Below are 25,367 nucleotides of genomic sequence, written 5' to 3'. Positions count from 1 at the left end.
GGCAATTCCCTTTGTTACTTCATGAGATGGTTTCTACTCTGATATGCACCAGGTGTTTCTCTATATAAATCGTGCTCAAACAATTTAAATTGGCCTGCAGGTGGAACTCCTATCAAAGGAAATTAGATGCACCTGGGTGTCCATTTGGAGTGTCATAGCAAAAAAGGGGTTTGAATACTTATGTAAATTAGATATCTGTATTTCATTTATCAAACATTTATCAAAACATGTTTTCACTTTGTTATTACGAGTAGATGGACGAAAAAAAAAACACAAAAAAACCTGTACATTTTTATCTATTTTGAATTCAGGCAGTAAAAACTAAAATGTGGAATAAGTCAAGGGGGTATGAATACTTTCTGAAGGCTCCCTCTACCACACACACACACACACACACACACACACACACACACACACACACACACACTCCCTCCCTCCCCTACTCACAGTCATGCTGTCGAAGGTCTGTGTGCTGGCGTGTACAGAGGAGATCTCCTGAGCAGAGAGGACAGGCGAGACGTATCGTCCTGTGAACTTATCCACCGTGTGGCTAACTCTCTTCTCCTGACTGGTCCACCACAACCTAACCATGGCAGGCAGGTCCTGTACCGCACTGTAGTACACACAACACGCCAGATGGGAGAGCTCATATTGGATACCGGACGACTCTGTGGAGAAAGACAGAGAGAGAGACAGAGAATTAGAGAGAGAGACAGAGAATTAGAGACAGAGAGAGAGAGACAGAGAATTAGAGACAGAGAGAGAGACAGAGAGAGAGAGAGAATTAGAGACAGAGAGAGAGACAGAGAGAGAGAGACAGAGAATTAGAGACAGAGAGAGACAGAGAGAGAGAGAGACAGAGAATTAGAGACAGAGAGAGACAGAGAGAGAGACAGAGAATTAGAGACAGAGAGAGAGACAGAGAGAGACAGAGAATTAGAGACAGAGAGAGAGAGAGAGAGAGAGAGAGAGAGACGCGTGTGTGTGTGTGTGTGTGTGTGTGTGTGTGTGTGTGCTACCCACTGTTGACGTCCAGAGAGAGGCTCTCTGTGAAGAATGTCTTGGTCTCCTTGGAGACAGGCTCCGCCCCCTGACCGATGTAGGCGGGGTTTTCAGGCATCAGTCTGAACAGGTGGAGGAGGAGCTTGTGAAGGGACTTCTTTAGATAGAGAGAGTACTGGACACGCAGCTAGAGAGAGAGAGAACACACAGGTCAGCTTCTTTAGATAGAGTACTGGAGACGCAGGTTAGCATAGTACTCTTCTTTAGATAGAGAGAGTACTGGAGACGCAGGTTAGCATAGTACTCTTCTTTAGATAGAGAGAGTACTGGACACGCAGGTTAGCATAGTACTCTTCTTTAGATAGAGAGAGTACTGGACACGCAGGTTAGCATAGTACTCTTCTTTAGATAGAGAGAGTACTGGACTGGAGTTAGCATAGTACTCTTCTTTAGATAGAGAGAGTACTAGGTTAGCATAGTACTCTTCTTTAGATAGAGAGAGTACTGGACACGCAGGTTAGCATAGTACTCTTCTTTAGATAGAGAGAGTACTGGACACACAGGTTAGCATAGTACTCTTCTTTAGATAGAGTACTGGACACACAGGTTAGCATAGTACTCTTCTTTAGATAGAGAGAGTACTGGACACGCAGGTTAGCATAGTACTCTTCTTTAGATAGAGAGAGTACTGGACACACAGGTTAGCATAGTACTCTTCTTTAGATAGAGAGAGTACTGGACACGCAGGTTAGCATAGTACTCTTCTTTAGATAGAGAGAGTACTGGACACGCAGGTTAGCATAGTACTCTTCTTTAGATAGAGAGAGTACTGGACACGCAGGTTAGCATAGTACTCTTCTTTAGATAGAGAGAGTACTGGACACGCAGGTTAGCATAGTACTCTTCTTTAGATAGAGAGAGTACTGGACACGCAGGTTAGCATAGTACTCTTCTTTAGATAGAGAGAGTACTGGACACGCAGGTTAGCATAGTACTCTTCTTTAGATAGAGAGAGTACTGGACACGCAGGTTAGCATAGTACTCTTCTTTAGATAGAGAGAGTACTGGACACACAGGTTAGCATAGTACTCTTCTTTAGATAGAGAGAGTACTGGACATACAGGTTAGCATAGAACTCTTCTTAGAGAGAGTACTGGACACACAGGTTAGCATAGTACTCTTCTTTAGATAGAGACAGTAGACTGACACACTAATCCTTCCTTTGTCCTTGTTTCCTTGTTTCCTCCCTACTCAAAGCTCAACGGCGTTCAGAAAGAAAGGCCCTGGATCCTCTCCTGCAGTGAGCTTTGAGAGGGGAGGGGAGAAACGAGGAAAAAAAGACAATTGACAGCGAGTTTGAAGTTTTTCCGATACGACACTCACACCAGGGTTACGGTAATACTACCTATAGGTACACAACTACCTCAATTACCGCTGCACATCGACTCATAGCCTAAACTGTTTTAATGTACAATTTTCAAGTTTATAAACTTAGAGATGGCATGTAAATAGAGGCAGCCAAAGTCTGAATACAGTGAGGGTGAAAGACAGTAAACAAATATACCTGTTGGGGAATACCTAGCGAGTTAGCTGGCTGGCTAGCTAGCCTCGCCGCTATAGACTTAGCTGGCTAGCTAGCCTCGCCGCTATAGACTTAGCTGGCTAGCTAGCCTCGCCGCTATAGACTTAGCTGGCTAGCTAGCCTCGCCGCTATAGACTTAGCTGGCTAGCTAGCCTCGCCGCTATAGACTTAGATTTGTTTAAGAGACCCGACGCTCAATCTGAACATTAACAAGCGATGCTTGCGGTATAGTTTTGGAAGCATAAGGACTTTATCTTTCATGTCAGCAAGAAAATAAAAGTCCAAAACGTAAAAAAGGTTCAATTACTACACACCGTTTATAGGGTTCCCACACGGCCACAACTCCATGTTACAGCGCTACAATGTGTTTTTCTGGATTTTTTTCCTCATTTTGTCTGTCATAGTTGAAGTGTACCTATGATGAAAATTACAGGCCTCTCTCATATTTTTAAGTGGGAGAACTTGCACAATTGGTGGCTGACTAAATACTTTTTTGCCCCACTGTATACCCTGGTATTATGTAGATAGACCACCAGATATAGCCTGGCATTATGGAGACAGACCACCAGATATACCCTGGTATTATGTAGCTGAGGAGACAGACCACCAGATATACCCTGGTATTATGTAGTCATGAGGAGACATACCACCAGATATACCCTGGTATTATGTAGACATGAGGAGACAGACCACCAGATATACCCTGGCATTATGGAGACAGACCATCAGATATACCCTGGTATTATGTAGCCATGAGGAGACAGACCATCAGATATACCCTGGTATTATGTAGTCATGAGGAGACAGACCACCAGATATACCCTGGTATTATGGAGACAGACCACCAGATATACCCTGGTATTATGGAGACAGACCACCAGATATACCCTGGTATTATGTAGTCATGAGGAGACAGACCACCAGATATACCCTGGTATTATGTAGTCATGAGGAGACACACCACCAGATATACCCTGGTATTATGTAGACATGAGGAGACACACCATCAGATATACCCTGGTATTATGTAGTCATGAGGAGACAGACCACCAGATATACCCTGGTATTATGTAGTCATGAGGAGACAGACCACCAGATATACCCTGGTATTATGGAGACAGACCACCAGATATACCCTGGTATTATGTAGTCATGAGGAGACAGACCACCAGATATACCCTGGTATTATGGAGTCATGAGGAGACAGACCACCAGATATACCCTGGTATTATGTAGTCATGAGGAGACAGACCACCAGATATACCCTGGTATTATGTAGTCATGAGGAGACAGACCACCAGATATACCCTGGTATTATGTAGTCATGAGGAGACAGACCACCAGATATACCCTGGTATTATGGAGACAGACCACCAGATATACCCTGGTATTATGTAGTCATGAGGAGACAGACCACCAGATATACCCTGGTATTATGGAGACAGACCACCAGATATACCCTGGTATTATGGAGACAGACCACGAGATATACCCTGGTATTATGTAGTCATGAGGAGACAGACCACCAGATATACCCTGGTATTATGTAGTCATGAGGAGACAGACCACCAGATATACCCTGGTATTATGGAGACAGACCACCAGATATACCCTGGTATTATGTAGTCATGAGGAGACAGACCACCAGATTTACCCTGGTATTATGGAGTCATGAGGAGACAGACCACCAGATATACCCTGGTATTATGAAGTCATGAGGAGACAGACCACCAGATATACCCTGGTATTATGTAGTCATGAAGAGACAGACCACCAGATATACCCTGGTATTATGTAGTCATGAGGAGACATACCACCAGATATACCCTGGTATTATGGAGACAGACCACCAGATATACCCTGGTATTATGTAGTCATGAGGAGACAGACCACCAGATATACCCTGGTATTATGTAGTCATGAGGAGACAGACCACCAGATATACCCTGGTATTATGTAGTCATGAGGAGACAGACCACCAGATATACCCTGGCATTATGTAGTCATGAGGAGACAGACCATCAGATATACCCTGGTATTATGTAGTCATGAGGAGACAGACCACCAGATATACCCTGGTATTATGGAGTCATGAGGAGACAGACCATCAGATATACCCTGGTATTATGTAGTCATGAGGGGACAGACCACCAGATATACCCTGGTATTATGGAGTCATGAGGAGACAGACCACCAGATATACCCTGGTATTATGTAGTCATGAGGAGACAGACCACCAGATATACCCTGGTATTATGGAGTCATGAGGAGACAGACCACCAGATATACCCTGGTATTATGGAGACAGACCACCAGATATACCCTGGTATTATGGAGACAGACCACCAGATATACCCTGGTATTATGGAGTCATGAGGAGACAGACCACCAGATATACCCTGGTATTATGGAGCCAGACCACCAGATATACCCTGGTATTATGTAGTCATGAGGAGACAGACCACCAGATATACCCTGGTATTATGGAGTCATGAGGAGACAGACCACCAGATATACCCTGGTATTATGGAGACAGACCACCAGTTATACCCTGGTATTATGGAGACAGACCACCAGATATACCCTGGTTTTATGGAGACAGACCACCAGATATACCCTGGTATTAAGGAGACAGACCACCAGATATACCCTGGTAATATGTAGTCATGAGGAGACAGACCACCAGATATACCCTGTTATTATGTAGCTGAGGAGACAGACCACCAGATATACCCTGGTATTATGTAGTCATGAGGAGACAGACCACCAGATATACCCTGGTATTATGTAGTCATTAGGAGACAGACCACCAGATATACCCTGGTATTATGTAGTCATGAGGAGACAGACCACCAGATATACCCTGGTATTATGTAGTCATGAGGAGACAGACCATCAGATATACCCTGGTATTATGTAGTCATGAGGAGACAGACCATCAGATATACCCTGGTATTATGTAGTCATGAGGAGACAGACCATCAGATATACCCTGGTATTATGTAGTCATGAAGAGACAGACCACCAGATATACCCTGGTATTATGTAGTCATGAGGAGACATACCACCAGATATACCCTGGTATTATGGAGACAGACCACCAGATATACCCTGGTATTATGTAGTCATGAGGAGACAGACCACCAGATATACCCTGGTATTATGTAGTCATGAGGAGACAGACCACCAGATATACCCTGGTATTATGTAGTCATGAGGAGACAGACCACCAGATATACCCTGGCATTATGTAGTCATGAGGAGACAGACCATCAGATATACCCTGGTATTATGTAGTCATGAGGAGACAGACCACCAGATATACCCTGGTATTATGGAGTCATGAGGAGACAGACCATCAGATATACCCTGGTATTATGTAGTCATGAGGAGACAGACCACCAGATATACCCTGGTATTATGGAGTCATGAGGAGACAGACCACCAGATATACCCTGGTATTATGTAGTCATGAGGAGACAGACCACCAGATATACCCTGGTATTATGGAGTCATGAGGAGACAGACCACCAGATATACCCTGGTATTATGGAGACAGACCACCAGATATACCCTGGTTTTATGGAGACAGACCACCAGATATACCCTGGTATTAAGGAGACAGACCACCAGATATACCCTGGTAATATGTAGTCATGAGGAGACAGACCACCAGATATACCCTGGTATTATGTAGCTGAGGAGACAGACCACCAGATATACCCTGGTATTATGTAGTCATGAGGAGACAGACCACCAGATATACCCTGGTATTATGTAGTCATTAGGAGACAGACCACCAGATATACCCTGGTATTATGTAGTCATGAGGAGACATACCACCAGATATACCCTGGTATTATGGAGACAGACCACCAGATATACCCTGGTATTATGTAGTCATGAGGAGACAGACCACCAGATATACCCTGGTATTATGTAGTCATGAGGAGACAGACCACCAGATATACCCTGGTATTATGTAGTCATGAGGAGACAGACCACCAGATATACCCTGGCATTATGTAGTCATGAGGAGACAGACCATCAGATATACCCTGGTATTATGTAGTCATGAGGAGACAGACCACCAGATATACCCTGGTATTATGGAGTCATGAGGAGACAGACCATCAGATATACCCTGGTATTATGTAGTCATGAGGAGACAGACCACCAGATATACCCTGGTATTATGGAGTCATGAGGAGACAGACCACCAGATATACCCTGGTATTATGTAGTCATGAGGAGACAGACCACCAGATATACCCTGGTATTATGGAGTCATGAGGAGACAGACCACCAGATATACCCTGGTATTATGGAGACAGACCACCAGATATACCCTGGCATTATGGAGACAGACCACCAGATATACCCTGGTTTTATGGAGACAGACCACCAGATATACCCTGGTATTAAGGAGACAGACCACCAGATATACCCTGGTAATATGTAGTCATGAGGAGACAGACCACCAGATATACCCTGGTATTATGTAGCTGAGGAGACAGACCACCAGATATACCCTGGTATTATGTAGTCATGAGGAGACAGACCACCAGATATACCCTGGTATTATGTAGTCATTAGGAGACAGACCACCAGATATACCCTGGTATTATGTAGTCATGAGGAGACAGACCACCAGATATACCCTGGTATTATGTAGTCATGAGGAGACAGACCATCAGATATACCCTGGTATTATGTAGTCATGAGGAGACAGACCAGATATACCCTGGTATTATGTAGTCATGAGGAGACAGACCAGATATACCCTGGTATTATGTAGTCATGAGGAGACAGACCAGATATACCCTGGTATTATGTAGTCATGAGGAGACAGACCAGATATACCCTGGTATTATGTAGTCATGAGGAGACAGACCAGATATACCCTGGTATTATGTAGTCATGAGGAGACAGACCACCAGATATACCCTGGTATTATGGAGACAGACCACCAGATATACCCTGGTATTATGTAGTCATGAGGAGACAGACCACCAGATATACCCTGGTATTATGGAGTCATGAGGAGACAGACCACCAGATATACCCTGGTATTATGTAGTCATGAGGAGACAGACCACCAGATATACCCTGGTATTATGTAGTCATGAGGAGACAGACCACCAGATTAACCCTGGTATTATGGAGACAGACCACCAGATATACCCTGGTATTATGGAGACAGACCACCAGATATACCCTGGTATTATGGAGTCATGAGGAGACAGACCACCAGATATACCCATGTATTATGGAGCCAGACCACCAGATATACCCTGGTATTATGTAGTCATGAGGAGACAGACCACCAGATATACCCTGGTATTATGGAGACAGACCACCAGATATACCCTGGTATTATGGAGTCATGAGGAGACAGACCACCAGATATACCCTGGTATTATGCAGACAGACCACCAGATATACCATGGTATTATGGAGACAGACCACCAGATATACCCTGGTATTATGGAGACAGACCACCAGATATACCCTGGTTTTATGGAGACAGACCACCAGATATACCCTGGTATCATTTACATTTAAGTCATTTAGCAGACGCTCTTATACAGAGCGACTTACAAATTGGTGCATTCACCTTATGACATCCAGTGGAACAGTAGTGCATTTAAATCTTTTAAGGGGGGGGTGAGAGGGATTACTTTATCCTATCCTAGGTATTCCTTAAAGAGGTGGGGTTTCAGGTGTCTCCGGAAGGTGGTGATTGACTCCGCTGTCCTGGCGTCGTGAGGGAGTTTGTTCCACCATTGGGGGGCCAGAGCAGCGAACAGTTTTGACTGGGCTGAGCGGGAACTGTACTTCCTCAGTGGTAGGGAGGCGAGCAGGCCAGAGGTGGATGAACGCAGTGCCCTTGTTTGGGTGTAGGGCCTGATCAGAGCCTGGAGGTACTGAGGTGCCGTTCCCCTCACAGCTCCGTAGGCAAGCACCATGGTCTTGTAGCGGAAGCGAGCTTCAACTGGAAGCCAGTGGAGAGAGCGGAGGAGCGGGGTGACGTGAGAGAACTTGGGAAGGTTGAACACCAGACGGGCTGCGGCGTTCTGGATGAGTTGTAGGGGTTTAATGGCACAGGCAGGGAGCCCAGCCAACAGCGAGTTGCAGTAATCCAGACGGGAGATGACAAGTGCCTGGATTAGGACCTGCGCCGCTTCCTGTGTGAGGCAGGGTCGTACTCTGCGGATGTTGTAGAGCATGAACCTACAGGAACGGGCCACCGCCTTGATGTTATTTGAGAACGACAGGGTGTTGTCCAGGATCACGCCAAGGTTCTTAGCGCTCTGGGAGGAGGACACAATGGAGTTGTCCACCGTGATGGCAAGATCATGGAACGGGCAGTCCTTCCCCGGGAGGAAGAGCAGCTCCGTCTTGCCGAGGTTCAGCTTGAGGTGGTGATCCGTCATCCACACTGATATGTCTGCCAGACATGCAGAGATGCGATTCGCCACCTGGTCATCAGAAGGGGGAAAGGAGAAGATTAATTGTGTGTCGTCTGCATAGCAATGATAGGAGAGACCATGTGAGGTTATGACAGAGCCAAGTGACTTGGTGTATAGCGAGAATAGGAGAGGGCCTAGAACAGAGCCCTGGGGGACACCAGTGGTGAGAGCACGTGGTGAGGAGACAGATTCTCGCCACGCCACCTGGTAGGAGCGACCTGTCAGGTAGGACGCAATCCAAGCGTGGGCCGCGCCGGAGATGCCCAACTCGGAGAGGGTGGAGAGGAGGATCTGATGGTTCACAGTATCGAAGGCAGCCGATAGGTCTAGAAGGATGAGAGCAGAGGAGAGAGAGTTAGCTTTAGCAGTGCGGAGCGCCTCCGTGATACAGAGAAGAGCAGTCTCAGTTGAATGACTAGTCTTGAAACCTGACTGATTTGGATCAAGAAGGTCATTCTGAGAGAGATAGCGGGAGAGCTGGCCAAGGACGGCACGTTCAAGAGTTTTTGGAGAGAAAAGAAAGAAGGGATACTGGTCTGTAGTTGTTGACATCGGAGGGATCGAGTGTAGGTTTTTTCAGAAGGGGTGCAACTCTCGCTCTCTTGAAGACGGGAGGGACGTAGCCAGCGGTCAGGGATGAGTTGATGAGCGAGGTGAGGTAAGGGAGAAGGTCTCCGGAAATGGTCTGGAGAAGAGAGGAGGGGATAGGGTCAAGCGGGCAGGTTGTTGGGCGGCCGGCCGTCACAAGACGCGAGATTTCATCTGGAGAGAGAGGGGAGAAAGAGGTCAGAGCACAGGGTAGGGCAGTGTGAGCAGAACCAGCGGTGTCGTTTGACTTAGCAAACGAGGATCGGATGTCGTCGACCTTCTTTTCAAAATGGTTGACGAAGTCATCTGCAGAGAGGGAGGAGGAGGGGGAGGGGGAGGAGGATTCAGGAGGGAGGAGAAGGTTGCAAAGAGCTTCCTAGGGTTAGAGGCAGATGCTTGGAATTTAGAGTGGTAGAAAGTGGCTTTAGCAGCAGAGAGAGAAGAGGAAAATGTAGAGAGGAGGGAGTGAAAGGATGTCAGGTCCGCAGGGAGGCGAGTTTTCCTCCATTTCCGCTCGGCTGCCCGGAGCCCTGTTCTGTGAGCTCGCAATGAGTCGTCGAGCCACGGAGCGGGAGGGGAGGACCGAGCCGGCCTGGAGGATAGGGGACATAGAGAGTCAAAGGATGCAGAAAGGGAGGAGAGGAGGGTTGAGGAGGCAGAATCAGGAGATAGGTTGGAGAAGGTTTGAGCAGAGGGAAGAGATGATAGGATGGAAGAGGAGAGAGTAGCGGGGAGAGAGAGCGAAGGTTGGGACGGCGCGATACCATCCGAGTAGGGGCAGTGTGGGAAGTGTTGGATGAGAGCGAGAGGGAAAAGGATACAAGGTAGTGGTCGGAGACTTGGAGGGAGTTGCAATGAGGTTAGTGGAAGAACAGCATCTAGTAAAGATGAGGTCGAGCGTATTTCCTGCCTTGTGAGTAGGGGGAAGGTGAGAGGGTGAGGTCAAAAGAGGAGAGGAGTGGAAAGAAGGAGGCAGAGAGGAATGAGTCAAAGGTAGACGTGGGGAGGTTAAAGTCGCCCAGAACTGTGAGAGTTGAGTCGTCCTCAGGAAAGGAGCTTATCAAGGTATCAAGCTCATTGATGAACTCTCCGAGGGAACCTGGAGGGCGATAAATGATAAGGATGTTAAGCTTGAAAGGGCTGGTAACTGTGACAGCATGGAATTCAAAGGAGGCGATAGACAGATGGGTAAGGGGAGAAAGAGAGAATGACCACTTGGGAGAGATGAGGATCCCGGTGCCACCACCCCGCTGACCAGAAGCTCTCGGGGAGTGCGAGAACTCGTGGGCAGGCGAAGAGAGAGCAGTAGGAGTAGCAGTGTTGTCTGTGGTGATCCATGTTTCCGTCAGTGCCAAGAAGTCGAGGGACTGGAGGGAGGCATAGGCTGAGATGAACTCTGCCTTGTTGGCCGCAGATCGGCAGTTCCAGAGGCTACCGGAGACCTGGAACTCCACGTGGGTCGTGCGCGCTGGGACCACCAGATTAGGGTGGCCGCGGCCACGCGGTGTGGAGCGTTTGTATGGTCTGTGCAGAGAGGAGAGAACAGGGATAGACAGACACATAGTTGACAGGCTACACAAGAGGCTACGCTAATGCAAAGGAGATTGGAATGACAAGTGGACTACACGTCTCGAGTGTTCAGAAAGTTAAGCTTACGTAGCAAGAATCTTATTGACTAAAATGATTAAAATGATACAGTACTGCTGAAGTAGGCTAGCTGGCAGAGGCTGCGTTGTTGACTATGTAGGCTAGCTGGCATTGGCTGCGTTGTTGACACTACACTAATCAAGTCGTTCCGTTGAGTGTAATAGTTTCTACTGTGCTGCTAGCTGTTGGCTAGCTAGCAGAGTCTCCTACGTTAAGGACGACAAATAGCTGGCTAGCTAACCTCGGTAAATTAAGATAATCACTCTAAAACTACACACTCTAAACTACACAATTATCTTGGATACGAAGACAGCAAAGACAACTATGTAGCTAGCTAACACTACACTAATCAAGTCGTTCAGTTGAGTGTAATAGTTGTGCTGCTAATCGGTAGACGGTGGACTAGCTAACGGTGGACGTTAGCTAGCTGGCTAGCTGCAGGGCAGTGTAGACTGCGTTAGGACGACGAAATACGAAAATTACGCAATTATCTATGATACAAAGACGGCTATGTAGCTAGCTAAGAAGAAATTGCTAAGATTAGACAAATCAAACCGTTGTACTATAATGAAATGTAATGAAATGTAATACTACCTGCGGACCGAGTGCAGATGCGACCGCTCGCTCCAACCCGGAAGTGAATGTGGTATTATGGAGACAGACCACCAGATATACCCTGGTATTATGTAGTCATGAGGAGACAGACCACCAGATATACCCTGGTATTATGTAGTCATGAGGAGACAGACCACCAGATATACCCTGGTATTATGGAGTCATGAGGAGACAGACCACCAGATATACCCTGGTATTATGGAGACAGACCACCAGATATACCCTGGTATTATGGAGACAGACCACCAGATATACCCTGGTATTATGTAGTCATGAGGAGACAGACCACCAGATATACCCTGGTATTATGGAGCCAGACCACCAGATATACCCTGGTATTATGTAGTCATGAGGAGACAGACCACCAGATATACCCTGGTATTATGGAGTCATGAGGAGACAGACCACCAGATATACCCTGGTATTATGGAGACAGACCACCAGATATACCCTGGTATTATGGAGACAGACCACCAGATATACCCTGGTATTATGGAGACAGACCACCAGATATACCCTGGTTTTATGGAGACAGACCACCAGATATACCCTGGTTTATGGAGACAGACCACCAGATATACCCTGGTATTATGGAGTCATGAGGAGACAGACCACCAGATATACCCTGGTATTATGGAGACAGACCACCAGATATACCCTGGTATTATGGAGACAGACCACCAGATATACCCTGGTATTATGGAGACAGACCACCAGATATACCCTGGTATTATGGAGACAGACCACCAGATATACCCTGGTATTATGTAGTCATGAGGAGTAACTTAAATGTCCGTTGTGTATTTCCATCTGTGTTTAGATAAAGCCTAGAATAAAATAAAATGACCTATAATTAAATTGTAAAAGAACGACCTCCTACACAGCAAATGGTACTTGTGTATTGATTTATTTATCACTATTTATGCAGGGCGCACTGCACAGAACACCAGAACAATTATTACGTTTGTTTACGTGTCAATTAATTGCTAAGGGATGGGTTACCAACTAACCAACTAGCACTCACCTCACTCACCTCACTCACCTCACCTCACTCACTCACTCACTACCTCACTCACTCACTCAGTCACCTCACTCACTCAGTCACTCACCTCACTCACTCACCTCACTCACTCACTACCTCACTCACCTCACTCACTCACCTCACTCACCTCACTCATCTCACTCATCTCACTCACTCACTCACTAACCTCACTCACTCACTCACTCACCTCACTCACTCACCTCACTCACTACCTCACTCACCTCACTCAGTCACTCCAGCTGTAGACTTACGTGGGAGGGAGAAGCCTTGAAGAAGGCCAGCAGCAGTTTCCAGGCCAGCAGGTAGGCCAGGATACAGGAGTATTCCACAGAGAGAGGTTGAACCACTGCAAACTCCCCGACACACACTCCAGCCATGATGCTCTCACACAACTCCTCACACGTAGACAGGAGGGTCATCAGAGCTGCCGGGGGAGACCTACACACACACACACACACACACAGAAAGCACAGAGTTAAATATACACACACAAACACACATGTTAGAAAACACAGACACAAAGATATTTTAGCAAATAACTCCCAACTAAGGTCTGTTCTTCGGTCAGAGGCAAAGCCAAGGGAAACAGCCCTTACGATGGAGTTATCACACGATAATTATAAGCCCAGCATTTAGTAATACCAGTACCAAACCAAATGCTTATATTAACCCCCGCTGTACCAAACCAAATGCTTATATTAACCCCCACTGTACCAAACCAAATGCTTATATTAACCCCCGCTGTACCAAACCAAATGCTTATATTAACCCCCGCTGTACCAAACCAAATGCTTATATTAACCCCCACTGTACCAAACCAAATGCTGATATTAACCCCCGCTGTACCAAACTAAATGCTGATATTAACCCCCGCTGTACCAAACTAAATGCTTATATTAACCCCCGCTGTACCAAACTAAATGCTTATATTAACCCCTGCTGTACCAAACTAAATGCTAGGTTTATATTAACCCCTGCTGTACCAAACTAAATGCTGGGTTTATATTAACCCCCGCTGTACCAAACTAAATGCTAGGTTTATATTAACCCCCGCTGTACCAAACTAAATGCTTATATTAACCCCTGCTGTACCAAACTAAATGCTAGGTTTATATTAACCCCCACTGTACCAAACTAAATGCTAGGTTTATATTAACCCCCGCTGTACCAAACTAAATGCTAGGTTTATATTAACCCCTGCTGTACCAAACTAAATGCTGGGTTTATATTAACCCCCGCTGTACCAAACTAAATGCTGGGTTTATATTAACCCCCGCTGTACCAAACTAAATGCTAGGTTTATATTAACCCCCGCTGTACCAAACTAAATGCTAGGTTTATATTAACCCCCCCTGTACCAAACTAAATGCTAGGTTTATATTAACCCCCGCTGTACCAAACTAAATGTTTATATTAACCCCCGCTGTACCAAACTAAATGCTGGGTTTATATTAACCCCCGCTGTACCAAACTAAATGCTAGGTTTATATTAACCCCCGCTGTACCAAACTAAATGCTGGGTTTATATTAACCCCCGCTGTACCAAACTAAATGCTGGGTTTATATTAACCCCCGCTGTACCAAACTAAATGCTAGGTTTATATTAACCCCCGCTGTACCAAACTAAATGCTAGGTTTATATTAACCCCCGCTGTACCAAACTAAATGCTTATATTAACCCCCGCTGTACCAAACTAAATGCTAGGTTTATATTAACCCCCGCTGTACCAAACTAAATGCTTATATTAACCCCCGCTGTACCAAACTAAATGCTGGGTTTATATTAACCCCCGCTGTACCAAACTAAATGCTTATATTAACCCCCGCTGTACCAAACTAAATGCTGGGTTTATATTAACCCCCGCTGTACCAAACTAAATGCTAGGTTTATATTAACCCCCGCTGTACCAAACTAAATGCTTATATTAACCCCCGCTGTACCAAACTAAATGCTTATATTAACCCCTGCTGTACCAAACTAAATGCTAGGTTTATATTAACCCCCGCTGTACCAAACTAAATGCTTATATTAACCCCCGCTGTACCAAACTAAATGCTAGGTTTATATTAACCCCCGCTGTACCAAACTAAATGCTGGGTTTATATTAACCCCTGCTGTACCAAACTAGATGCTGGGTTTATATTAACCCCTGCTGTACCAAACTAAATGCTGGGTTTATATTAACCCCGCTGTACCAAACTAAATGCTAGGTTTATATTAACCCCGCTGTACCAAACTAAATGCTAGGTTTATATTAACCCCGCTGTACCAAACTAAATGCTAGGTTTATATTAACCCCCGCTGTACCAAACTAAATGCTGGGTTTATATTAACCCCCGCTGTACCAAACTAAATGCTGGGTTTATATTAACCCCCACTGTACCAAACTAAATGCTAGGTTTATATTAACCCCCGCTGTACCAAACTAAATGCTTATATTAACCCCCGCTGTACCAAACTAAATGATGGGTTTATATTAACCCCGCTGTACCAAACTAAATGCTTATATTAACCCCCGCTGTACCAAACTAAATGATGGGTTTATATTAACCCCGCTGTACCAAACTAAATGCTAGGTTTATATTAACCCCCGCTGTACCAAACTAAATGATGGGTTTATATTAACCCCGCTGTACCAAACTAAATGCTAGGTTTATATTAACCCCCGCTGTACCAAACTAAATGCTTATATTAACCCCCGCTGTACCAAACTAAATGATGGGTTTATATTAACCCCCGCTGTACCAAACTAAATGCTTATATTAACCCCCACTGTACCAAACTAAATGCTTATATTAACCCCCGTTGTACCAAACTAAATGCTGGGTTTATATTAACCCCCGCTGTACCAAACTAAATGCTGGGTTTATATTAACCCCCGCTGTACCAAACTAAATGCTTATATTAACCCCCACTGTACCAAACTAAATGCTGGGTTTATATTAACCCCCGCTGTACCAAACTAAATGCTTATATTAACCCCCGCTGTACCAAACTAAATGCTGGGTTTATATTAACCCCCGCTGTACCAAACTAAATGCTAGGTTTATATTAACCCCCGCTGTACCAAACTAAATGCTGGGTTTATATTAACCCCCGCTGTACCAAACTAAATGCTGGGTTTATATTAACCCCGCTGTACCAAACTAAATGCTGGGTTTATATTAACCCCCGCTGTACCAAACTAAATGCTGGGTTTATATTAACCCCCGCTGTACCAAACTAAATGCTGGGTTTATATTAACCCCCGCTGTACCAAACTAAATGCTGGGTTTATATTAACCCCCGCTGTACCAAACTAAATGCTGGGTTTATATTAACCCCCACTGTACCAAACTAAATGCTGGGTTTATATTAACCCCCGCTGTACCAAACTAAATGCTGGGTTTATATTAACCCCCGCTGTACCAAACTAAATGCTGGGTTTATATTAACCCCTGCTGTACCAAACTAAATGCTGGGTTTATATTAACCCCCGCTGTACCAAACTAAATGTTTATATTAACCCCCGCTGTACCAAACTAAATGCTGGGTTTATATTAACCCCTGCTGTACCAAACCAAATGCTAGGTTTATATTAACCCCCGCTGTACCAAACTAAATGTTTATATTAACCCCCGCTGCACCAAACTAAATGCTAGGTTTATATTAACCCCCGCTGTACCAAACTAAATGCTAGGTTTATATTAACCCCCGCTGTACCAAACTAAATGTTATATTAACCCCCGCTGTACCAAACTAAATGTTATATTAACCCCCGCTGTACCAAACTAAATGCTAGGTTTATATTAACCCCCGCTGTACCAAACTAAATGTTTATATTAACCCCCGCTGTACCAAACTAAATGATGGGTTTATATTAACCCCCACTATACCAAACTAAATGCTAGGTTTATATTAACCCCCGCTGTACCAAACTAAATGCTGGGTTTATATTAACCCCCGCTGCACCAAACTAAATGCTGGGTTTATATTAACCCCCGCTGTACCAAACTAAATGCTTATATTAACCCCCGCTGTACCAAACTAAATGCTAGGTTTATATTAACCCCCGCTGTACCAAACTAAATGCTAGGTTTATATTAACCCCCGCTGTACCAAACTAAATGCTAGGTTTATATTAACCCCCGCTGTACCAAACTAAATGCTGGGTTTATATTAACCCCGCTGTACCAAACTAAATGCTAGGTTTATATTAACCCCGCTGTACCAAACTAAATGCTGGGTTTATATTAACCCCGCTGTACCAAACTAAATGCTGGGTTTATATTAACCCCCGCTGTACCAAACTAAATGCTGGGTTTATATTAACCCCGCTGTACCAAACTAAATGCTGGGTTTATATTAACCCCCGCTGTACCAAACTAAATGCTGGGTTTATATTAACCCCCGCTGTACCAAACTAAATGCTGGGTTTATATTAACCCCCGCTGTACCAAACTAAATGCTTATATTAACCCCCGCTGTACCAAACTAAATGTCACTGACTAATAAGAAGTTAACATGATTTTTGAATGAATACCGTATCTCTATACCCCACAGATAAAATTACCTGCAGGTCCCTCAGTCAAGGAGAGAATTTGATACAGATTCGACCTAAGAACAGGTAGGTTTTCCAATGCCTTCGCAAAGACGGGCAACTACTGGTAGATTTTTTAAATAAATGTTTTAATTAACCTTTAACTAGGCAAGTCAGTTAAGAACTAATTCTTATTTACAATGACAGCCTACCAGGGAACAGTGGGTTAACTGCCCTGTTCAGGGGGCAGAACGACAGATTTTCTTTTAACCTTGTCAGCTCGGGGGATTCGATCCAGAAACCTTTCGGGTCACTGGCCCAACGCTCTAACCACTAGGCTATCTGGTTCAAAATAAAAGAAGTCCATTCACCTCAAAGATACAGGCGTCCTTCCTAACTCTGTTGCCAACAGTAAAAGTTCAAGATAACTTAATAGATAATGACTAAAGCAAAATAGTACTTGAGTAAAAGTCAAAATATTTGGTTTTAAATATACTTAAGTACCAAAAGTAAATGTAATTGCTCAAATATACTTAAATATCAAGTATAAATTATTTCAAATTCCTTACATTAAGCAAACCAGATGGCACCATTTTCTAGTTAATTTATTTACGGATAGCCAGGTGCTAGCTCTTGATCATGACTCTCAGTTCCATTACATGACATTCAATTAGACAGGAGTCATTGGACAAAAGCGTCTTCTATAAGAGGGAGAACTAATTCTTATTTACAATGACAGCTTACCAGGGAACAGTGGGTTAACTGAACATTAGCGGTATAGTTTTGGAAGCATAAGGACTTTATCTTTTATGTCAGCAAGAAAATAAAAGTCCAAAACGCAAAAAGGTTCAATTCTAACACACCGTTTATAAGGTTAGGGTTCCCACACGGCCATAACTCCATGTCACAGCGCTTGTTTACAGAAGACCGAGGTGGCCACCTGTGCTAATTAGCTATCTAGCATGCTCCGAGAACAGCTGTGCGTAAGCTAACTGGGGCCACCCGAGTGACACAGCGGTCTAAGGCACTGCATCTCCCTGCTAGAGGGCGTCACTACAGACACCCTGGTTCGATTCCAGGCTGTATCACAACCCGGGCCGTGATTGGGAGTCCCATATGGCGGCACACAATTGGCCCAGCGTCGTCCGGGTTTGGCCAGGGGGTAGGCCGTCCATTGTAAATAAGAATTTGTTCTTAACTGACTTGCCTAGTTTAATGAAAGGTTCAATTTAAAAATTGTAAAATAGTGTAGTTTGTCAACTGGAGGCAGACACAAGTATTTATTATTTGAAGGATTCTTTCTGGCTGACGGAAAAAGACATATCAGCGTATGTTTAGAGAAAAACATCTAGAAAAGCGATGATTATTGACGTTTCTAAATGTTAGAAGACAGCATCGGAATTGTAGTTTACCCGGAGACGAACGTGGGTGACGTTTCAGCAACGGCTGAAACCGCGACATACGGAGAAGGGCTTTCGAGAGCTACCATCTAGTATTCTCCGAACAAATGTGTAATTCGAGAAGAAGTAGAGGAAGCATAGTCTTCGTTAGATGGAGGCACCCATGGGGCGGCAGGGTAGCCTAGTGGTTAGAGTGGAGGGGCGGCAGGGTAGCCTAGTGGTTAGAGTGTAGGGGCGGCAGGGTAGCCTAGTGGTTAGAGTGGAGGGGCGGCAGGGTAGCCTAGTGGTTAGAGTGGAGGGGCGGCAGGGTAGCCTAGTGGTTAGAGTGGAGGGGCGGCAGGGTAGCCTAGTGGTTAGAGTGGAGGGGCGGCAGGGTAGCCTAGTGGTTAGAGTGGAGGGGCGGCAGGGTAGCCTAGTGGTTAGAGTGGAGGGGCGGCAGGTAGCCTAGTGGTTAGAGTGTAGAGGAGGCAGGGTAGCCTAGTGGTTAGAGCGTTGGACTAGTAACCGGAAGGTTGCAAGTTCAAACCCCCGACAAGGTACAAATCTGTCGTTCTACCCCTGAACAGGCAGTTAACCCACTGTTCCCAGGCCGTCATTGAAAATAAGCATCTGTTCTTAACTGACTTGCCTGGTTAAATAAAGGTAAAATTAAAATAAAAAAAAATAGCTGTATGGATCGGTGCAAAACTGCTACAGTCAGTTTATATTTGAAGGGCTCTTTCTCGCTGATGAAAGGGTTAGAAACCTGTATCGTTCAGTGATGATAATTAAAGTTAATAAATGGGTTATCGTTAGTTATTATCGTTGATAATTAAAGTTAATAAATGGGTTATCGTTAGTTATTATCGTTGATAATTAAAGTTAATAAATGGGTTATCGTTAGTTATTATCGTTGATAATTAAAGTTAATAAATGGGTTATCGTTAGTTATTATCGTTGATAATTAAAGTTAATAAATGGGTTATCGTTAGTTATTATCGTTGATAATTAAAGTTAATAAATGGGTTATCGTTAGTTATTATCGTTGATAATTAAAGTTAATAAATGGGTTATCGTTAGTTATTATCGTTGATAATTAAAGTTAATAAATGTGTTATCGTTAGTTATTATCGTTGATAATTAAAGTTTAGAAATGTTAAAGCGTCGAGATTGTAGTTCACATGAGGTAGTCGTGGGACAGTGGAAAACTGTAGGGAATACCACCTAGAGTTTGACAGTTAGCTAGGGGCAACATCATCCAACATCATTTACAAAACTGTAGGGAGAAGGCAGAATACCACCTAGAGTTTGACAGTTAGCTAGGGGCACACCAACATCATCCAACATCATTTACAAACCTGTAGGGAGAAGGCAGAATACCACCTAGAGTTTGACAGTTAGCTAGGGGCACACCAACATCATCCAACATCATTTACAAACCTGTAGGGAGAAGGCAGAATACCACCTAGAGTTTGACAGTTAGCTAGGGGCACACCAACATCATCCAACATCATTTACAAACCTGTAGGGAGAAGGCAGAATACCACCTAGAGTTTGACAGTTAGCTAGGGGCACACCAACATCATCCAACATCATTTACAAACCTGTAGGGAGAAGGCAGAATACCACCTAGAGTTTGACAGTTAGCTAGGGGCAACATCATCCAACATCATCCAACATCATTTACAAACCTGTAGGGAGAAGGCAGAATACCACCTAGAGTTTGACAGTTAGCTAGGGGCACACCAACATCATCCAACATCATTTACAAACCTGTAGGGAGAAGGCAGAATACCACCTAGAGTTTGACAGTTAGCTAGGGGCAACATCATCCAACATCATTTACAAACCAAGCATGTGTGTGCCAGATCAGAGGCGGTAGGGAACTTCTTTTGATAACCGTGTAAATTGGACCATTTTCCTGTCCTGCTAAGCATAAGAGTACTTTTGGGTGTCAGAGAAAAAAATATGGTCTTCAAAATTACAATATTTTTATTAGGAATGTAGGAACGTTTTTTTTAAGTTGTCAAAAAGTTAAAATTGTTTAAAAAAAAATTGCAATAGTAAAGTTCAATATCCCCCAAATACTACTTAAGTAGTACTTTAAAAATATTTTTACTTAAGTACTTTACACCACTGGTTGCCGGAGAGGAAGGAAACTGCTCAGGGATTTCACCCTGAGGGCAACGATGACTTTAAAACAGCTACAGAGTTTAATGTGACAGGAGAAACCTGAGGATGGATCAACAACACTGTAGTTACTCCACAATACTAACCTAAATGACAGAATGAAAAGAAGGAAACCTGTACAGAATAAATATATTCCAAAACATGCCTCATCCTGTTTGCAACAAGGCACTAAAGTAATACTGCAAAAAAACGTGGTAAAGCAATTCACTTTTTGTCCTGAATACAAAATGTTATATTTGGGGAAAATCCCAATACAAAAACATTACTGAGTACTACTCTCTATATTTTCAAGCATAGTGGTGGCTGGCATATAGTTAAGGAACTGGGGAGTTTTTCAGGATAAAAAATAAACAGAATGGGGCTAAATCAGCACAAAATCCTAGAAGAAAACCTGATTCAGTCTGCTTTCCACCAGACACTGGGAGACGAATTCACCTTTCAGCAGGACAATAACCTACAACACAAGGCCAAATATACACTGGAGTTGCTTACCAAGAAGACACACAATGTTCCCGAGTTCCAGTTTGGACTGAAATCTACATGAAAATGGTTGCCTAGCAACGATCAACAACCAATTGTGACAGAGCTTGAAGAATTTTCTAAAGAATAAATGGGTAAAAGTTGCCCAATCCAGGTGTGGAACAGCTCTTAGAGACTCAGCCAGAAAGACTCACAGCTGTAGTCGCTGCTTTTACAAAAGTATTGCCTCAGGGGTGTGAATACTTACGTAAATTAGATATCTGTATTTAATTTTCAATAAATTCACACAAAAAAAACAAAAAAAAGTTCAGTGTCATTAAGGGGGGATTTTTTTGTTTTATCCTTATCAATCTACACACAATACCCAATAATAACAAAACGAAAACAGGTTTTTAGACATTTTAGCAAAAGTATTAAAAATAAAAAACTGAAATACATTATTTACTTAAGTATTCAGACCCTTTGCTATGAGACTCTAAATTGAGCTCAGGTGCATCCTTGAGATGTTTCTACAACTTGATTGGAGTCCACCTGTGGTGAATTCAATTGATTGGACATGATTTGGAAAGGCACACACCTGTCTATATAAGGTGCCACAGTTGACAGTGCATGTCAGAGCAAAATCCAAGCCATGAGGTCAAAGGAGTTGTCTGTAAAGCTCTGAGACAGGATTGTGTCGAGGCACAGATCTGGGGAAGGGTACCAAAACATTTCTGCAGCATTGAAGGTCCCCAAGAACACAGTGGCCTCCATTCTTAAATGGAATAAGTTTGGAACCACGAAGACTCTTCCCAGAGCTGGCCGCCTGGTCAAACTGAGCAATCGGGGGAGAAAGGCCTTGGTCAGGGAGGTGACCAGAACTCAATGGTCACTTCGACAGAGCTCCAGAGTTCCTCTGTGGAGATGGGAGAACCTTCCAGAAGGACAACCATCTCAGCAGCACTCCACCAATCAGGCCTTTATGGTAGAGTGGCCAGACCGAAGCCACGCCTCAGTAAAAGGCACATGACAGCCTGCTTGGTGTTTGCCAAAAGGCACCTAAAGACTCTCAGACCATGAGAAACCAGATTCTCTGGTCTGATGAAACCAAGATTGAACTCTTTGGCCTGAATGCCAAGCGTCACGTCTGGAGGAAACCTGGCACCATTCCTACGGTGAAGCATGGTGGTGGTGGCATCGTGCTGTGGGGATGTTTTTCAGTTGCAGGAATTGGGAAACTAGTCAGGATTGAGGGAAAGATGAACAGAGTATAGTACAGAGAGATCCTTGATTAAAAACCTGCTCCAGAGCGCTCAGGATCTCAGACTGGGGCGAAGGTTCATCTAAAAACCTGTTTTTGCCTTGTCATTATGGGGTATTGTGATGTCACTATGGGGTATTGTGATGTCATTATGGGGTATTGTGATGTCATTATGGGGTATTGTGATGTCACTATGGGGTATTGTGATGTCATTATGGGGTATTGTGATGTCATTATGGGGTATTGTGATGTCACTATGGGGTATTGTGATGTCACTATGGGGTATTGTGATGTCATTATGGGGTATTGTGATGTCACTATGGGGTATTGTGATGTCATTATGGGGTATTGTGATGTCATTATGGGGTATTGTGATGTCATTATGGGGTATTGTGTAGATTGATGAAAAGGGGATAAAACGATTTTTAATCAATTTTATAATAAGGTTGTAACGTAACGAAATGTGGAAAAAGCCAAAGGGTCTGAATACTTTCCGAGTGCCACTGTAGATAAGCTAGTCTAATTAGCCATATTATGACCATTGCCCTTAGCTAGTTTGAATAGCACTAGCCACGTTATGACTGATGGCTGGAGGCAGCAAACAATGTGCCCCATGGCCTGCTGCCATTTACAATCTGATAGCAATATTTCTGGGACCAAAAAAAGAAATGTATTGGTGAATTATATTAATAATGCATTGAACTGCATCCATCTATTCTGACAACATCTTACTGTACGTCATGGAAGGTTGAATCAAAAATAATCTATTAGAACACACTATTTTGGGCTGATATTATGATCGTCTGTAGAAGTAGTTAAAACGCTGTGATTTCCACTTGAACTAACAGATGGGACATTCCATAGAGAAACACACCCACTCGGGGCTGTTACACTCACAGACACGGTTCCTCTCCATCGTCCTCTGGCTTGGTGTCGTCTCCCTCTCCATCACACTCTGGGAGAGTAGGCATTACCCTGGGACAGACAGACAGACAGACAGACAGACGGTCAGGTCATGCTCCTTGACACTGAATCAACAAGTGAGCTCAGGAGGCTTGTCGTACGGGTAGGTATTCACGTACCATGCAAGAGTTGTCAACAAGTTCGAACAGACATGTTCCGTGGCAGTGAACACACAGACAGACATTTGTAATTCATTGATTTGATCTCTCTCGTACTTGTCTACTCTGTTGGTAGACAAAGGGTTCTAATCTTACTTGTCTAGAATGTGGTAGACAGTGTCTTATATATCCTACTTGTCTAGTATGTGGTAGACTGTCTTATTCATCCTACTTGTCTAGTATGTGGTAGACTGTCTTATATATCCTACTTGTCTAGTATGTGGTAGACAGTGTGTTATATATCCTACTTGTCTTTTATGTGGTAGACAGTGAGTTATATATCCTACTTGACTAGTATGTGGTAGACAGTATGTGGTAGACAGTGTGTTATATATCCTGTATGTGGTAGACAGTGTCTTATATATTCTGTATGTGGTAGACAGTGTGTTATATATCCTGTATGTGGTAGACAGTGTGTTATATATCCTGTATGTGGTAGACAGTGTGTTATATATCCTGTATGTGGTAGACAGTGTGTTATATATCCTGTATGTGGTAGACAGTGTGTTATATATCCTGTATGTGGTAGACAGTGTTATATATCCTACTTGTCTTTTATGTGGTAGACAGTGAGTTATATCTTCTACTTGTCTAGTATGTGGTAGACAGTGAGATATATATCTCCTACTTGTCTAGTATGTGGTAGACAGTGAGATATATATCGTACTTGTCTAGTATGTGGTAGACAGTGAGATATATATCGTACTTGTCTAGTATGTGCTAGACATTATGTGGTAGACAGTATGTTCTAACCTTACTTGTCTAGTATGTGGTAGACAGTGTGTTATATATCATACTTGTCTAGTATGTGGTAGACAGTATGTTCTAACCTTACTTGTCCAGTATGTGGTAGACAGTATGTTATATATCATACTTGTCTAGTATGTGGTAGACAGTGTGTTATATATCCTGTATGTGGTAGACAGTGTGTTATATATCATACTTGTCTAGTATGTGGTAGACAGTGAGTTATATATCATACTTGTCTAGTATGTGGTAGACAGTATGTTCTAATCTTACTTGACTAGTATGTGGTAGACAGTATGTTCTAATCTTACTTGACTAGTATGTGGTAGACAGTGTGTTATATATCATGTATGTGGTAGACAGTGTGTTATATATCCTGTATACGGTAGACAGTATGTGGTAGACAGTGTGTGGTAGACAGTGTGTTATAGATCCTGTATGCGGTAGACAGTATGTGGTAGACAGGGTGTTATATTCCTACTTGTCTAGTATGTGGTAGACAGTATGTTATATATCCTACTTGTCTAGTATGTGGTAGACAGTATATTCTAATCTTACTTTTCTAGTATTTGGTAGACAGTGTATTCTAATCTTACTTGTCTAGTATGTGGTAGACAGTGAGTTTTATATAAACTACTTGTCTAGTATGTGGTAGACAGTGTGTTCTAATCTTACTTGTCTAGTATGTGGTAGACAGTGAGTTTTATATAAACTACTTGTCTAGTATGTGGTAGACAGTGA

At 43.6% G+C, this 25,367-nt stretch overlaps 1 protein-coding gene across 1 annotated transcript in view; it reads right to left on the bottom strand.

Moving 5' to 3' along the window:
• The window catches only part of ltn1 (listerin E3 ubiquitin protein ligase 1), a 104,917-nt gene that overhangs the window by 17,760 nt on the left and 61,790 nt on the right, over window positions 1-25,367 (bottom strand). Inside the window, exons 28-31 of the mRNA XM_065004988.1 lie at window positions 23,656-23,733; window positions 13,201-13,387; window positions 1,024-1,189; window positions 448-668 (exon numbers count right to left, since the gene is read on the bottom strand). Of these exons, the coding sequence (XP_064861060.1) occupies window positions 448-668; window positions 1,024-1,189; window positions 13,201-13,387; window positions 23,656-23,733 (652 nt within the window). The remainder of the gene's footprint in view (window positions 1-447; window positions 669-1,023; window positions 1,190-13,200; window positions 13,388-23,655; window positions 23,734-25,367) is intronic.

This window comes from Oncorhynchus nerka, linkage group LG19 (genome assembly GCF_034236695.1).
Source record: "Oncorhynchus nerka isolate Pitt River linkage group LG19, Oner_Uvic_2.0, whole genome shotgun sequence".
Lineage (NCBI taxonomy): Eukaryota > Metazoa > Chordata > Actinopteri > Salmoniformes > Salmonidae > Oncorhynchus > Oncorhynchus nerka.
Note: the sequence above shows the minus strand (reverse complement) of the source record. Positions and strands in the feature narration are given on the sequence as shown.